This window comes from Pseudophryne corroboree, chromosome 4 (genome assembly GCF_028390025.1).
Source record: "Pseudophryne corroboree isolate aPseCor3 chromosome 4, aPseCor3.hap2, whole genome shotgun sequence".
In the NCBI taxonomy this organism is placed as follows: Eukaryota; Metazoa; Chordata; class Amphibia; order Anura; family Myobatrachidae; genus Pseudophryne; species Pseudophryne corroboree.
This window is the reverse complement of record NC_086447.1, coordinates 312,804,674-312,821,613: the sequence shown is the minus strand read 5'-3', so window position 1 is coordinate 312,821,613 and position 16,940 is coordinate 312,804,674. Positions and strand designations below refer to the sequence as shown.

The following is a 16,940-nucleotide window of genomic DNA, read 5'->3' as shown; positions in this document are numbered from 1 at the left end:
AGACAATCCGCACTTGGGATGGGCGCCCAGCATCCACTACGGACTACGAGAAATAGATTTACCGGTGAGTAAAATCTTATTTTCTCTGACGTCCTAGTGGATGCTGGGAACTCCGTAAGGACCATGGGGATTATACCAAAGCTCCCAAACGGGCGGGAGAGTGCGGGTGACTCTGCAGCACCGAATGAGAGAACTCCAGGTCCTCCTCAGCCAGGGTATCAATTTTGTAGAATTTAGCAAACGTGTTTGCCCCTGACCAAGTTGCAGCTCGGCAAAGTTGGAAAGCCGAGACCCCTCGGGCAGCTGCCCAAGATGAGCCCACCTTCCTTGTGGAATGGGCTTTTACAGATTTTGGCTGCGGTAGTCCAGCCGCAGAATGCGCCAGCTGAATTGTGCTACAAATCCAGCGAGCAATAGTCTGCTTAGAAGCAGGAGCACCCAGTTTGCTGGGTGCATACAGGATAAACAGCGAGTCAGTTCTCCTGACTCTAGCCGTCATGGAAACATAATTTTTCAAGGCCCTGACTACGTCCAGTAACTTGGAATCCTCCAAGTCCCTAGTAGCCGCAGGCACTACAATAGGTTGGTTCAAGTGAAAAGCTGATACCACCTTAGGGAGAAACTGGGGACGAGTCCTCAATTCTGCCCTATCCATATGGAAAATCAGATAAGGACTTTTATATGACAAAGCCGCCAATTCTGATACACGCCTGGCCGAAGCCAAGGCCAATAACATGACCACTTTCCGCGTGAGATATTTTAGATCCACGGTTTTTAGTGGCTCACACCAATGTGATTTTAAGAAACTCAACACCACGTTGAGAACCCAAGGTGCCACTGGAGGCACAACCGGGGGCTGAATATGCAGCACTCCTTTTACAATGTCTGAACTTCAGGTACTGAAACTAGTTCTTTCTGGAAGAAAATCGACAGAGCCGAGATCTGTACCTTAATGGAGCCTAATTTTAGGCCCATAGACACTCCTGCTTGTAGGAAATGCAGAAATCGACCTAGTTGAAATTCCTCTGTTGGGGCCTTTTTTTTTTTTTGGCCTCACACCAAGCAACATATTTTCGCCATATGCGGTGATAATGTTTTGTAGTTACATCTTTCCTGGCTTGAATCAGCGTAGGAATGACTTCCTCCAGAATGCCCTTTTCCTTTAGGATCCGGCGTTCAACCGCCATGCCGTCAAAACGTAGCCGCGGTAAGTCTTGGAACAGACAGGGCCCCTGCTGCCGCAGGTCCTGTCTGAGCGGCAGAGGCCATGGGTCCTCTGATATAATTTCTTGAAGTTCTGGGTACCAGGCTCTTCTTGGCCAATCCGGAACCACGAGTATCATTCTTACTCCTCGCCTTCCTATTATTCTCAGTACCTTTTGTATGAGAGGCAGAGGGGGGAACACATAAACCGACTGGTACACCCACGGTGTTACCAGAGCGTCCACAGCTATCGCCTGAGGGTCCCTTGACCTGGCGCAATATCTTTTATAGCTTTTTGTTGAGGCGGGACGCCATCATGTCCACCTGTGGCCTTTCCCAATGGTGTACAATCCTTTGGAAGACTTCTGGATGAAATCCCCACTCTCCCGGGTGGAGGTCGTGTCTGCTGAGAAGATCTGCTTCCCAGTCGTCCACTCCGGGAATGAACACTGCTGACAGTGTTAACACATAATTTTCCGCCCATCGGAGAATCCTTGTGGCTTCTGCCATCGCCATCCTGCTTCTTGTGCCGCCCCGTTGGTTTACATGGGCGACTGCCGTGATGTTGTCTGATTGGATCAGTACCGGCTGGTTTTGAAGCAGAGGCCTTGCCTGACTCAGGGCATTGTAAATGGCCCTCAGTTCCAGAATATTTATGTGTAGGGAAGTCACCTGACTTGACCAAAGTCCCTGGAAGTTTCTTCCCTGTGTGACTGCCCCCCAGCCTCAAAGGCTGGCATCCATGGTCACTAGGACCTAGTCCTGTATGCCGAACCTGCGGCCCTCTTGAAGATGGGCACTCTGCAGCCACCACAGTAGAGATACCCTGGTCCTTGAAGACAGTGTTATCAGCCGATGCATCTGAAGCTGTGCTCCGGACCACTTGTCCAACAGGTCCCAATGAAAAGTTCTTGCATGGAACCTGCTGAATGGGATTGCTTCGTAGGAAGCTACCATTTTTCCCAGGACTCACGTGCAATGATGCACCGATACCTGTTTTGGCTTCAGGAGGTCTCTGACTAGAGATGACAGCTCCTTGGCTTTCTCCTCCGGGAGAAACACTTATTTCTGTTCTGTGTCCAGAACCATCCCCAGGAACAGTAGACGTGTCGTAGGAACCAGCTGTGACTTTGGACTGTTTAGAATCCAACCGTGCTGTTGTAGCACTTTCCAAAATAGTGCTACCCCGACTAGCAACTGCTCCTTGGACCTTGCCCTTATAAGGAGATTGTCCAAGTACGGGATAATTAAAACTCCCTTTTTTCAAAGGAGTATCATCATTTCGGCCATTACCTTGGTAAACACCCTCGGTGCCATGTACAGTCCAAACGGTAGTGTCTGGACTTGGTAATGGTAATCCTGTACCACAAATCTGAGGTACTCCTGGCGAGGATGGTAAATGGGGACATGCAGGTAAGCATCCTTGATGTCCCAGGATCCCATGTAATCCCCCTCGTCCAGGCTTGCAATAACCGCCCTGAGCGATTCCATCTTGAACTTGAATTTTTTTATGTATGTGTTCAAGGATTTTAAATATAAAATGGGTCACACCGAACCATGCGGTTTCGGTACCCCAAACCGTGTGGAATAGTAACCCCGTCCTTGTTGAAGTAGGGGCACCTTGAGTATTACCTGCTGGGAATACGGCTTATTAATCTAGCCCCTGCCTGAGGGAGTTGTCGGCAAGGCATATTTGAGGAAACGGCGGGGGGGAGACATCTCGAATTCCAGCTTGTACCCCTGAAATACTAGAATTAAACAGGGATCCACCTGTGAGCGAGCCCACTGATCGCTGAAATTTTTGAGACGGCCCCCCACCGTACCTGGCTACACCTGTGGAGCCCCCGCGTCATGCTGTGGACTCAGAGGAAGCGAGAGAAGAATTTTGATTCTGGGAACAGGCTGACTGGTGCAGCTTTTTCCCTCTTCCCATGTCTCTGTACAGAAAGGAAGCGCCTTTGACCCGCTTGCTTTTCTGAAGCCGAAAGGACTGTACCTGATAATACAGTGCTTTCTTAGTGTGTGAGGAAACCTGAGGTAATGGATACGAGGTCCCAGACACCATCCCCAAATAATTCCTCACCCTTATAAGGCAGAATCTCTATGCGCCTTTTAAAGTCAGCATCACCTGTCCAGTGACAGGTCTCTAATACCCTCCTGACAGAATGGACATTACATTCATTTTGGATGCCAGCCGGCAAAATATCCCTCTGTGCCTCCCTCATATATAAGACGACGTCTTTAATATGTTCTCATGTTTGACAGGGTCACCGACCACACTGCAGCAGCACGATCTGCAGGTCTCAGTCTAGTACCTGAGTGTGTAAATACAGACTTCAGGATAGCCTCCTGCTTTTTATCAACAGGTACCTTCAAAGTGGCCGTTCCTAAAACGGCAGTGCCACCTTTTTTGACAACCGTGTGAGCGCCTTATCCACCCTAGGGGATATCTCCCAGCGTAATTTATCCCCTGGCGGGAAAGGGTACGCCATCAGTAACTTTTTAGAAATTACCAGTTTCTTATCGGGGGGAACCCACGCTTTTCACACACTTCATTCATTCATCTGATGGGGGAACAAAACACTGCCTGCTTTTTCTCCCCAACATAAAAACCCATTTTTAGAGGGTTAATGTCAGAAATGTGTAACACTTTTTTTTTTTTTATTGCCGGGATCAAGTCACGGATGTTCCTAGTGGATTGTGTATATGTCTCAACCTTGTCGACACTGGAGGCAGACTCCGTGTCGACATCTGTGTCTGCCATCTGAGTGAGCGGGCGTTTTTGAGCCCCTGATGGCCTTTGAGACGCCTGGGCAGGCGCGGACTGAGAAGCCGGCTGTCCCGCAGCTGTTACGTCATCCACCCTTTTATGTAAGGAGTTGACACTGTCGGTTAATACCTTTCACCTAACCATCCACTCTGGTGTCGGCACCACAGGGGGCGACATCGCATTTATCGGCATCTGCTCCGTCACCATATAAGCCTCCTCATTAAACATGTCGACACAGCCGTACCGACACACCGCACACACACAGGGAATGCTCTGACTGAGGACAGGACCCCACAAAGCCCTTTGGGGAGACAGAGAGAGAGTATGCCAGCACACACCAGAGCGCTATATAATGTGGGGATTAACACTATAACTGAGTGAAATTTCCCCAATAGCTGCTTGTATATATAATATTGCGCCTAAATTTAGTGCCCCCCCCCCTCTCTTTTTAACCCTTTGAGCCTGAAAACTACAGGGGAGAGCCTGGGGAGCTTTCTTCCAGCTGCACTGTGAAGAGAAAATGGCGCCAGTGTGTCTGAGGGAGATAGCTCCGCCCCTTTTTCGCGGACTTTTCTCCCGCTTTTTTCTGGATTCTGGCAGGGGTATTTACCACATATATAGCCTCTGGGGCTATATATTGGGGTATTTTTGCCAGCCAAGGTGTTTTTATTGCTGCTCAGGGCACCCCCCCCAAGCGCCCTGCACCCTCAGTGACCGGAGTGTGAAGTGTGTATGAGGAGCAATGGCGCACAGCTGCAGTGCTGTGCGCTACCTTGGTGAAGACTGATGTCTTCTGCCGCCGATTTTCCAGACCTCTTCTTGCTTCTGGCTCTGTAAGGGGGACGGCGGCGCGGCTCCGGGACCAAACACCAAGGCTAGGCCTGCGGTCGATCCCTCTGGAGCTAATGGTGTCCAGTAGCCTTAGAAGCCCAAGCTGGCTGCAAGCAGGCAGGTTCGCTTCTTCTCCCCTTAGTCCCTCGCTGCAGTGAGCCTGTTGCCAGCAGGTCTCACTGAAAATAAAAAACCTAATTCTATACTTTCTTTCTAGAAGCTCAGGAGAGCACCTAGTGTGCATCCAACCTCGGCCGGGCACAAAATCTAACTGAGGCTTGGAGGAGGGTCATAGTGGGAGGAGCCAGTGCACACCAGGTGACCTAAAGCTTTCTTTAGTTGTGCCCAGTCTCCTGCGGAGCCGCTATTCCCCATGGTCCTTACGGAGGTCCCAGCATCCACTAGGACGTCAGAGAAATGTAAAGTGGGAAAAATAGTTTAGTTAATATTTGCGTTGCAGATAATCAGTAATAGCTTTAAATGCACCACATTTTAGTAACATACCTTCACACTTTTCTTTTCCTCTGAACCTTCAGTTATCAGGAAAGCTTTGTCGCCCTCTGTTCCCTCCACGCTCAGGAAGCAGTTAGTTGTGTGCCCAATACCACTGGGTAATACCTTGTCCCACAGCATGGAGTTAATCACTGTACTTTTCCCACTGCTTGTTCTATAATGAGACAACCAAAAAAAGCAGCAAAATGAATCACTTTACTCAAATAATACAGTAGCATACTGAAATATATTGGAGGATAAAACCACGAAAGGTTCCACTGTTTCTCAGTCTACACACTGGACCTGAGGGTCCCTGTTTGCTGTAACAAGTAAGGAATCACTGGAAATTACACAAATAGATTACTAAAGAAGTGTACAGCATCTTATAGAGCAAACATTTAAGACACTGTACAAAAATAAAATGAATAAAGTTGGAAAACTAGGCGAATAGCCGAAAGTTAATGATATTTAAGAAGATATGACTACCTGCCAAAGAATGCCACCTTCATCTGTCTTCGGGACAGGACCTCGCCAATTCCAGCCAGTTTTCTTTTAAAACTCTGAATTTCTTTTAGATCATCTTCTGTTGTTATTTGTTTTAACTCTGGATTGCAATAGGTTTCTATGGGAACAGATAATACATTTATGATTCATTCATGGTTACAGATGCAGGTAAAAATTAACATTTTGTGGGCATTTTGGGTCCATGGCCAGGAAACACCCCAGGCCTTTATCCCATTGAGAACTTGTGGTCAATCCTCAAGAGGCGGGTGGACAAACAAAAACCCAAATTCTGATAAACTAAGCATTGATTAGGCAATAACGGGCGGCCATCAGTAAGTATGTGGCCCAGAAGTTGATTGACAGCATGCCAGGACAAATTGCAGAGGTCTTGAAAAAGAAGGGTCAACACTGCAAATATTGACTCTATACAGAAACTTAATGTAATTGTCAATAGTCTTTGACACTTATGAAATGCTTGTCATTTTACTTCAGTATACCATACCATAACATCTGACAAAGGTCTAAAAACACTGAAGCAGAAAACTTTGTGAAAACCAATACTTAGAAACATAGAATTTGACGGCAGATAAGAACCACTTGGCCCATCTAGTCTGCCCCTTTTTTTTTATCCTTTAGGCAATCTCAATCCTTTTTGAACCTTAATTCTCTGTAAGGATATTCATATGCCTATCCCAAGCATGTTTAAATTGCTCTACAGTCTTAGCCTCTACCACCTCTGATGGGAGGCTGTTTCACTTATCCACTACCCTTTCTGTGAAGTAATTTTTCCTTAAATTTCCCCCGAACCCCCCCCCCCCCCACCTCCAGTCTCAGTGTATGTCCTCGAGTTCTAATACTTCTCTTCCTTTGAAAAAGGTTTCTCTCCTGACCCTTGATATATTTGAAAGTTTCTATCATGTCCCCACTTTCGCTTCTCTCCTCCAAACTATACATGTTAAGATCTTTCAGACTTTCCGGGTAAGTTTTGTGATGTAGGCCATGCACCATTTTAGTTGCCCTTCTTTGTACACTCTCTAATGTATTTATATCTTTCTGGAGATATGGTCTCCAGAACTGGACACAGTATTCCAGATGGGGACGCACCAATGACCTATACAGTGGCATTATCACTTCTTTTTTCCTGCTACCGATTCCTCTCCCTATGCAACCAAGCATCTGACTTGCCTTCCTCATTGCTTTGTTGCATTGCTTTCCTGCCTTCAAGTCACTTGAAATAGTGACTCCTAAATCTCTTTCCTCCTCAGTAGTTTCCATTATAGTACCCTTGATACTATATTTAGCCTTTGGGTTTTTGAGACCCAAGTGCATGATTTTGCATTTTTTAGCATTAAACTGTAGTTGCCACATTTTTGACCATTTCTCAAGCCTACCTAGGTCATAAATCATTTGTTTTACCCCTCCCGATGCGTCTACCCTGTTGCATATCTTTGTATCATCTGCAAAAAGGCATAATTTCCCTTCAATACCATCTGCAATGTCACCAACAAAGATATTAAAGAGAACTGGACCAAGTACAGATCCCTGGGGTACTCCACTGGTAACATTTCCCTCCATAGATTGAACTCCATTCACTACAACTGTCTATTTCCTATCCTGCAACCAGGTTCATATCCATTTAACCGTTTTACAATCCACGCTTTCAAGTTTATTTAGTAGTCTGCGATGTGGGACAGTGTCAAATGCCTTACTAAAGTCTAGATATGTTACATCTACAGCTCCCCCTTGATCTATTATTTTCGTCAAAGAGTCAAAAAAAAATCAGTAAGATTTGTTTGGCATGATCTCCCACCAGTAAATCGATGCTGTTTTGGATCCTGTAAGTTGTTTGATTTAAGATATTCGACAACTCTTTCTTTTAATAGTTTTTCCATTACTTTCCCTACTACTGATGTAAGGCTTACTGGTCTGTAGTTACTTGCTTCTTCCTTGCTTCCACTTTTGTGCAGTGGAACTACATTTGCTCTTTTCCAGTCCTCTGGAATAGCACCTGTATTTAGTGACTGGTTAAATAATTCTGTTAAAGGTGTAACCAGAACACCTTTTAGCTCTTTGAGTATCCTTGGGTGTATTCCATCTGGTCCCATTGATTTATCCACTTTTAGTTTTGAAAGTTCTGTTAGGACCTTCTCCTCTGTAAATGTACTTTCATCTGCCTTATTTTTATGAATGTCCTTGCAACTTAACTGTGGCCCCATCCCTTCCTCTGTAGTAAATACTGAGCAAAAATAATTATTTAGGTGATCTGCTATTGCCTTGTCTCCCTCCACCAAATGCTCACTCTGTCTTAAGTCTTATTCCTCCATTTGATTTTCTCCTTTTGCTTATATACTTAAAAAAAGTTTTGCCCCCTTTATCTACTGACTGAGCCATTTTCTCCTCAGCTTCTGCCTTTGCACGTCTGATCACTTTCTTAGCATCCTTCCATTTATCAAGATACACCTCTTTGTCGTTATTATTTTGAGTCTGTTTGTAATTCCTAAAAGCCATCTTTTTTGCATTCACACTAGTTGCTACGTCTTTTGTGAACCACACTGGCTTTCTTTTCCTGGTGTTTTTCCTAACCCTTTTGATACAAAGGTCTTTTGTACTTAGTATTGCACTTTTCAGTTTTTCCCACCTCTCATGCACTCCTTCCAAGTTCCTCCAGTCCACCAATGAATCATTTAAACATCTCCCCATTTTTGCAAAGTCAGCATTTCTAAAATCAAACACCTTTATTTGTGTGTGACAGTAGTTGGATCCTGTCTTTATACTAAACCATACTGCTTGATGATCACTGGATTCCAGGTGCTCACCCACATATATATCGGATATCCTATCACCATTTGTAAGAATTAAATCTAATATTGAGTCTTTGCGAGTGGGCTCCCTCACCAATTGCTTGAGAGATGCTCCCTGTAAGGAATGTAGAAATTTGCCACTTGTAGCTGAACTTGCAAAAGACCCCTCACAATTTACATCAGGTAAATTAAAGTCTCCCATGATTATGACTTCTCCCTTTAAAGCCATTTTAGTGATGTCCAATAATAGGTTCCTGTCCAAATCCTGCCCCTGGCCTGGTGGTCTATAGATCACCCCAATGCGAATAATGTCCTTCTCCCCGGTTTCTATGGTGACCCAAAGAGCCTCAGTTTTGTCTTCAATATTTTGTATTAAAGTAGCATTTATGCTTTTTTTCACATACATTGCTACCCCTCCTCCTATTCTATCCTTCCTAAATAAATTGAATCCTGGTATAGCTATGTCCCAGTCATGATTCTCATTGCACCATGACTCTGTAATTGAGACAAAATCCAGGTTATCCCTTGTCATTATCGCAATTAGTTCTGGAATTTTGTCTCCCAAGCTCCTAGCATTTGCACTCATAGCTTTCAGAATTTTGTCTGTGCATTTGTCATTAGTAGCCATGTCCAGACCGTACAAAACAAATGACAAGTTTAAAGTTGAAAATCCCTGTTTGGGGATGTTGCTCAGTGTTTAGTAAAAAAAAAAAATAAGATTTTAAACCTACCGGTAAATCTTTGTCTCCTAGTCCGTAGAGTATGCTGGGGACTCCGTAAGGACCATGGGGAATAGACAGGCTCCGCAGGAGACATGGGCACTATAAAGAAACTTTAGAATGGGTGTGCACTGGCTCCTCCCTCTATGCCCCTCCTCAAAACCTTAGTTAGAGAAACTGTACCCAGAGGAGACGGACAGTACGAGGAAAGATTTTGTTAATCCAAGGGCAAGATTCACACCGGCCCACACCGTATAACCTGGATATACGAACCAGTCAACAGTATGAAACAGAACAGCATCAAAGACTGAACAAACCTGTAACATAACCCTTATGCAAGCAATAACTATATACAAGTCCAGCATCCTCTACGAGGATGAAAAAGATTTACCGGTAGGTTTAAAATCTTAATTTTCTCTTACGTCCTAGAGGATGCTGGGGACTCCGTAAGGACCATGGGGATTATACCAAAGCTCCAAAACGGGTGGGAGAGTGCGGATGACTCTGCAGCACCGATTGAGCAAACATGAGGTCCTCATCAGCCAGGGTATCAAACTTGTAGAATTTAGCAAAAGTGTTTGAACCCGACCAAGTCGCCGCTCGGCAAAGCTGTAATGCCGAGACGCCTCGGGCAGCCGCCCAAGAAGAGCCCACCTTCCTAGTGGAATGGGCCTTTACCGAATTAGGTAACGGCAATTCAGCCATAGAATGAGCCTGCTGAATCGTGTTACAGATCCAGCGAGCAATAGTCTGCTTAGAAGCAGGAGCGCCAACCTTGTTGGCTGCATACAGGACAAACAGAGCCTCTCTGTTTTCCTAACCCTAGCCGTTCAGGCTACATAAATTTTCAAAGCCCTGACCACATCATGGGACTCGGAATCCACCAGGTCCCTTGTAGCCACAGGCACCACAATAGGTTGGTTCATATGAAAAGAGGAAACCACCTTAGGCAAAAATTGAGGACGAGTCCGCAACTCGGCTCTATCCTCATGGAAATTCAGATATGGGCTTTTGTGAGAAAAAGCCGCCAACTCAGACACTCACCTTGCAGATGCCAAGGCCAACAACATAACCACTTTCCAAGTGAGTTACTTTAATTCCACGGTTTGAAGAGGCTCAAACCAGTGAGACTTAAGGAACTGTAACACCACATTAAGGTCCCATGGTGCCACTGGGGGCACAAAAGGAGGCTGGATATGCAACACTCCCTTCACAAAAGTCTGGACTTCTGGGAGAGCAGCCAATTCCATCTGAAAGAAAATGGACAGGGCCGAAATCTGTACCTTAATGGAGCCTAATTTTAGGCCCAAATTCACTCCAGTCTGTAGGAAGTGGAGAAAACGGCCCAGATGGAATTCTTCCGGAGGAGCATTCTTGGGTCTCACACCAAGATACATACTTCCTCCAGATACGGTGATAATGTTTCGCTGTCACCTCCTTCCTAGCCTTTATCAGAGTAGGAATGACCTCATCCGGAATGCCCTTTTCAGCTAGGATCCGGCGGTCAACCGCCATGCCGTCAAACGCAGCCGCGGTAAGTCTTGGAACAGACAGGGCCCCTGTTGCAACAGATCCTCTCTGACGACGGATCGTCTGTGAGCATTTCCTGCAGATCCGGATACCAGGCCCTTCGAGGCCAATATGGAACAATGAGAATTGTCTGTACTCCTTTTCGTCTGATGATTCTCAAATTTTTTGAGATGAGAGGAAGAGGAGGGAACACATAGACCGACTGAAACACCCACGGTGTCACCAGGGCATCCACAGCTACCGCCTGAGGGTCCCTTGACCTGGCACAATACCTCGGAAGCTTCTTGTTGAGGCGTGACGCCATCATGTCTATTTGAGGCAGTCCCCACTGACTTGCAATCTCTGTAAAGACTTCTTGATGAAGTCCCCACTCTCCTGGATGGAGATCGTGTCTGCTGAGGAAGTCTGCTTCCCAGTTGTCCACTCCTGGAATGAAGACTGCTGTCAGAGCGCTTACATGATTTTCCGCCCAGCGAAGAATTCTGGTGGCTTCTGCCATTGCCACTCTGCTCTCTGTTCCGCCTTGGCGGTTTACATGAGCCACTGCTGTGACATTGTCAGACTGAATCAGAACCGGTAGGTCGCGAAGAACATTCTCCGCTTGACGTAGGCCGTTGTATATGGCCCTCCATTCCAGTATGTTGATGTGTAGACAAGCCTCCTGGCCTTGACCACAGTCCCTGCAAGTTTCTTCCCTGTGTGACTGCTCCCCATCCTCGGAGGCTCGCGTCCATGGTCACCAGAACCCAGTCTTGAATGCCGAACTTGCGACCCTCTAGAAGGTGAGCACTCTGCAGCCACCACAAGAGAGATACCCTGGCCCTGGGGGACAGGCTGATCATCTGATGAATATGTAGATGTGACCGGACCACTTGTCCAGAAGGTCCCACTGAAAGGTCCTCGCATGGAACCTGCCGTAGGGAATGGCATCGTAAGACGCCACCATCTTTCCCAGAACTCGAGTGCATTGATGGACCGACACCCTTTTTGGCTTTAACAGGTCCCTGACCAAGTTCTGGAGTTCCTGGGCCTTTTCCAACGGGAGAAAAACCCTTTTTTGTTCCGTGTCCAGAATCATGCCTAAGAAAGGCAATCGGGTCATTGGAACCAACTGTGACTTTGGTAGATTGAGAATCCAGCCATGCTGCTGCAACACCCTCAGGGAGAGTGATACGCTGTTCAGCAATTGTTCTCTCAATCTCGCTTTTATCAGGAGATCGTCCAAGTACGGGATAATTGTGACTCCCTGCTTGCGCAGGAGCACCATCATTTCCGCCATTACCTTGGTGAAAATCCTCGGGGCCGTGGAAAGTCCAGGGAGGAGGATATATGGGGACATGAAGGTATGCATCCTTTGTGTCCAGGGACACTTTATAATCCCCCCCCCCCCTCCAGGCTGGCGATGACCGCTCTGAGCGATTCCATCTTGAATTTTAACCTTTTCAAGTATAGGTTTAAGGATTTTAAATTCAGAATGGGTCTGACCGAACCGTCCGGTTTCGGGACCACAAACAGGGTTGAGTAGTACCCCGTCCCCTGTTGAAGCAGGGGAACTTTGACCACCACTTGTTGGAGACAGTTTTTGAATTGCATTTAAAACTACCTCCCTCTCTGGGGAAGAAGCTGGTAGGGACGATTTGAAAAACCGGCGAGGAGGCACCTCTTCGAATTCCAGCTTGTAACCCTGGGAAACAATGTCTATTGCCCAGGGATCCACCTGTGATTGAACCCAGACGAGGCTGAAAAGTTGAAGACGTGGCTGTAAAGTCGAAGACGTGCCCCCACTGGGGCGGACTCTCTCAGCGGAGCCCCAGCGTCATGCGGTGGATTTTGTAGAAGCCGGGGAGGACTTCTGCTCCTGGGAACTAGCTGCAGTTGGCAGCTTTTTCCCTCTGCCCTTACCTCTGGCGAGAAAAGAAGATCCCCGTACTCTTTTGGATTTATGCGACCAAAAGGACTGCATCTGATAATGTGGCGTTTTCTTTGGCTGTGAGGAGACATAAGGTAAAAAGTGGATTTACCTGCAGTAGCTGTGGAAACCAGGTCCGTGAGACCTTCCCCAAATAAGTCCTCACCCTTGTAAGGCAAAACCTCCATATGCCTCTTTGAATCGGCATCACCCGTCCATTGGCGGGTCCACAGGGCTCGCCTAGCAGAAATCGACATGGCGTTGGCTCTGGAACCCAGTAGCCCAACGTCTCTCTGAGCATCTCTCATATATAGGACAGCATCCTTAATATGACCCAAGGTCAATAAAATGGTATCCTTATCCAGTGTATCAATTTCAGCAGACAAGGTATCTGTCCACGCTGCTACAGCGCTACAAACCCAAGCCGACGCTATCGCCGGTCTGAGTAATGTACCAGTATGTATGTATATCGACTTCAAGGTAGTCTCCTGCCTGCGATCAGCAGGATCCTTGAGGGTTGCGGTATCTTGAGACGGCAGCGCCACCTTTTTGGATAAGCGCGTCAACGCTTTGTCCACCCTGGGGGAGGATTCTCACCGTATCCTGTCCTTAGCCGGGAAAGGATACGCCATAAGAATCCTTTTGGGAATCTGCAGTTTCTTGTCTGGAGTTTCCCAAGCCCTTTCAAACAACTCATTTAGCGCATGTCAAGGGGGGGAAAGTAACCTCAGGTTTCTTTTCTTGAAACATGTGGACCCTCGTGTCAGGTACAGAGGGGTCATCTGTGATATGCAACACATCTTTTATTGCAATAATCATATAATGAATACTTTTCGCCAATTTCGGCTGCAACCTCGCATCATCAGAGTCGACACTGGAGTCAGAATCCGTGTCGGTATCAGTGTCTACTACTTGGGATAGTGGGTGCTTCTGAGACCCAGAAGGGCCCTGTGACATAGTGAAAGGCAGGGATTGACTCCCTGTACTTTCCCTGGACTCCGCTTTGTCCAAACTTTTGTGTAATAAATTCACATTTGCATTTAAAACATTCCACATGTCCACCCAATCAGGTGTCAGCGTTGCCGACGGAGACACCACACTCATTTGTTCCACCTCCTCCCTAGAAGAGCCTTTCGCTTCAGACATGCCGACACACACGTACCGACACCCCACACACTCAGGGAAATCTCTAATCTGGAGACAGGTCCCCAACAAGGCCCTTTGGAGAGACAGAGAGAGAGTATGCCAGCACACACCCAGCGCCAATGACCCTGGAAACACAATTCCTAGATAGATAGAGCTTTTTTTTAATATATTGACTGCGCCAAAATGATGTGCCCCCTCCTTTAAAGCCCTCTGTCACCGTGTTCAGCAGGGGAGAGTCCAGGGAGCCAGCTTCTCAGCAGCGTGCTGTGGAGAAAATGGCGCTGGTTAGTGCTGTGGGATCAAGCTCCGCCCCCTCAGCGGCGGGCTTCGGTCCCGCTCAAAATACAAAAAACCTGGCGGGGGATTGTATATAATAATGCCACAGCTTAATATACAATTATTTATGCCAGCCAAGAGGATTATATCTGCCCAGGGCGCCCCCCCTGCGCCCTGCACCCATCCGTGTCTGTATCGTGTGTGTGTGTGGGAGCAATGGCGCGCAGCGTTACCTCAGTGAAGATCCAAAGTCTTCTGCCGCCTGTGAAGTCTTCTTTCTTCGTATACTCACCCGGCTTCTATCTTCCGGCTCTGCAAGGAGGACGGCGGCGCGGCTCTGGGACGAACGGCTAGGGTGAGACCTGCGTTCCGATCCCTCTGGAGCTAATGGTGTCCAGTAGCCTAAGAAGCAGAGCCTATCACTGAAGTAGGTCTGCTTCTCTCTCCTCAGTCCCACGATGCAGGGAGCCTGTTGCCAGCAGGACTCCCTGAAAATAAAAAACCTAACAAAATTATTTTTTACAGAAAAACTCAGGAGAGCTCCCCTGAAAGCACCCAGTCTCCTCTGGACACAGGATCTAACTGAGGTCTGGAGGAGGGGCATAGAGGGAGGAGCCAGTGCACACCCATTCTAAAGTTTCTTTATAGTGCCCATGTCTCCTGCGGAGCCAGTCTATTCCCCATGGTCCTTACGGAGTCCCCAGCATCCTCTAGGACGTAAGAAAAAAAAAAAAAATACCAATCAGGAATCACACTGTGTCCTTTACACCATGACTACACCTCACTAAATGTAAAGATATAGTACACCTGACCACAATGGTCAAATGATCAAAGGTGGTAAACACCAGGAGAACATGAAATAATAAACTAGGTTTCACTGTGCAACTTCCCCACACATGCAATGCCAATTACAAGCCAATCATTACATCAAAAAACATACATGAGTTTGCATAAGAGAGCTGTAGTGAGCAGTTTGGGGATGTCTTTTCATAGTGTAAAAAGACAGATAACATTGGTACAGTTGAGAATTCAGATGTTTTTGGTAAGCTAGACATAAATTTGAGTAGTTGCGGATGAAGTGTAAAGGTCTTGTTGCGTTCCTATCACAGATTTAAGTTATAAGTATGGGTTACTCAGGCTGGAGTAGTTTGATGTGTAGAGGAATAGGGCTCACATGTTTGAAAGCTGTCCTTTAGTGGTTCATATTGTGGATAGATTGTTGTCCTTCTGTTTAACGTCGGTGTAACGTCGAAATTATGTTTAAACTTGTAGTTATCCTTTGAAGTAATGGCCCACAAGCCTACGGCCTAAGCCTTTCTGATGCTCTTTAAGTAATGGGCCAAGCATGTGAATACACTGATTACAACCAAACTCCACTGAACCCTCCCCCAGCAATGGACAGTAATAAAACAGTTTTAGGAAAACAAGCTAACAAACAATCCAACCAACTGAGATTTAACAGAGTCATGCCCTCATGCCTATACTCAGGAGATAACATTCCAATTTATCAATATCAACCCATCATGTGCATAAGCAATCTAATATAAAAGCAGATGCCTTATGCTTATAGCAATGCTATAATTCTTAACACCAAATTTGCCAATTAGTCTTTCAGTGCAATCAGTAGTGATAATCTGCAGCTCTCATTTTCAATAAACCCAGACAAGTATATATTCACCAGCAGTTATTTGAGTGCAATGTTCTGCAGGAGTGTTGTGTCATTCTCGAACTTTTGGCCACGGCTGTATATAAAAATAACTTTTTTTTTTTTCTTTTTTTTTTAAACAATGCTATGTGAACAGGCATGCAATAGGCCACATTATCGGGTGTTCACTTTTTAGTAGTAAAAGTAAAGTGACAGAACCAAATTTCTACCTGTACACACCACACCAAGTTATTAAATGTGAACTGTATAGTATTCCTTGAAAAGGTCCCGAGAAGATTCTTATCAAGCCCAATGTTTATAAAGAAAGTAAAATGAGAAACATTAATATAGAACTTTTTTTTTATATTAACCTCCCAATCCCAAACAGCAGAACTGCTGGGTCATATGTTCTCTTGCCCCACTGTTACCGAGATTTACATCCTACTGAAATGCACTGAAATACTAACTTCCCTTTTAGTGGCGCATTCGGTGGTTTACCTGTGGAGGGAGAAGGGTCCATTACATAATAGTGTATGGTGTCTGTCCAGAACAAGCACAGTGCACACCATGCATCTCTTCTGGCAGCTCCCTACAACTGCCACCTGTGAGAAAGGAATGCCATGGGAGCAACAGACCAACCCCCAACCTACACTATAATGGCCTGGTCTCAATTCCCCCAACCCACTGCAAACCCTCCCCCCCCCCCCCGCTCCCTACATACATATATAGAGGGAAGGCTGTTGCTTGTTCAATCTGTGCAATGCGTGCGCACGCTGTTGTTAAAGAAATGGACAGACAGAAAACAGTGGGTACAACAAAATAAAATAAATAAAAAAACTGGGAAAAAGAGAAAAGGGAAAGTAAAGGGAGAGAGAAGAGGGCGACACCAATAGGGAGATCGGGAGAGGACCGACAGATAAAGGAAATGAGGGGTTACGAGAGATGGGAATGGGGAGATGCAGGTATACAGATGGGGTATGAGAGCAACAGAGAGAGAGGAGGAAGACATGGAGAAAAATGGAAAAAGTGGATGAATAAAACCCCCACCAACGCCGGGCACATCACCTAGCAACTTGGCGAATGATGGGTTAAAGTACGCGTTCACTATAAAATA

At 46.3% G+C, this 16,940-nt stretch overlaps 1 protein-coding gene across 7 annotated transcripts in view; it reads right to left on the bottom strand.

The window, feature by feature from the left end:
- MFN1 (mitofusin 1) overlaps nucleotides 1–16,940 on the bottom strand; it is a 165,195-nt gene that overhangs the window by 124,443 nt on the left and 23,812 nt on the right. For all 7 annotated transcript variants that reach the window (XM_063916310.1, XM_063916307.1, XM_063916309.1 and 4 more), the window contains 2 exons: nucleotides 5,783–5,918; nucleotides 5,309–5,471 (listed from right to left, as the gene is read on the bottom strand). In XM_063916310.1, coding sequence (XP_063772380.1) covers nucleotides 5,309–5,471; nucleotides 5,783–5,918 — 299 coding nt within the window. The remainder of the gene's footprint in view (nucleotides 1–5,308; nucleotides 5,472–5,782; nucleotides 5,919–16,940) is intronic.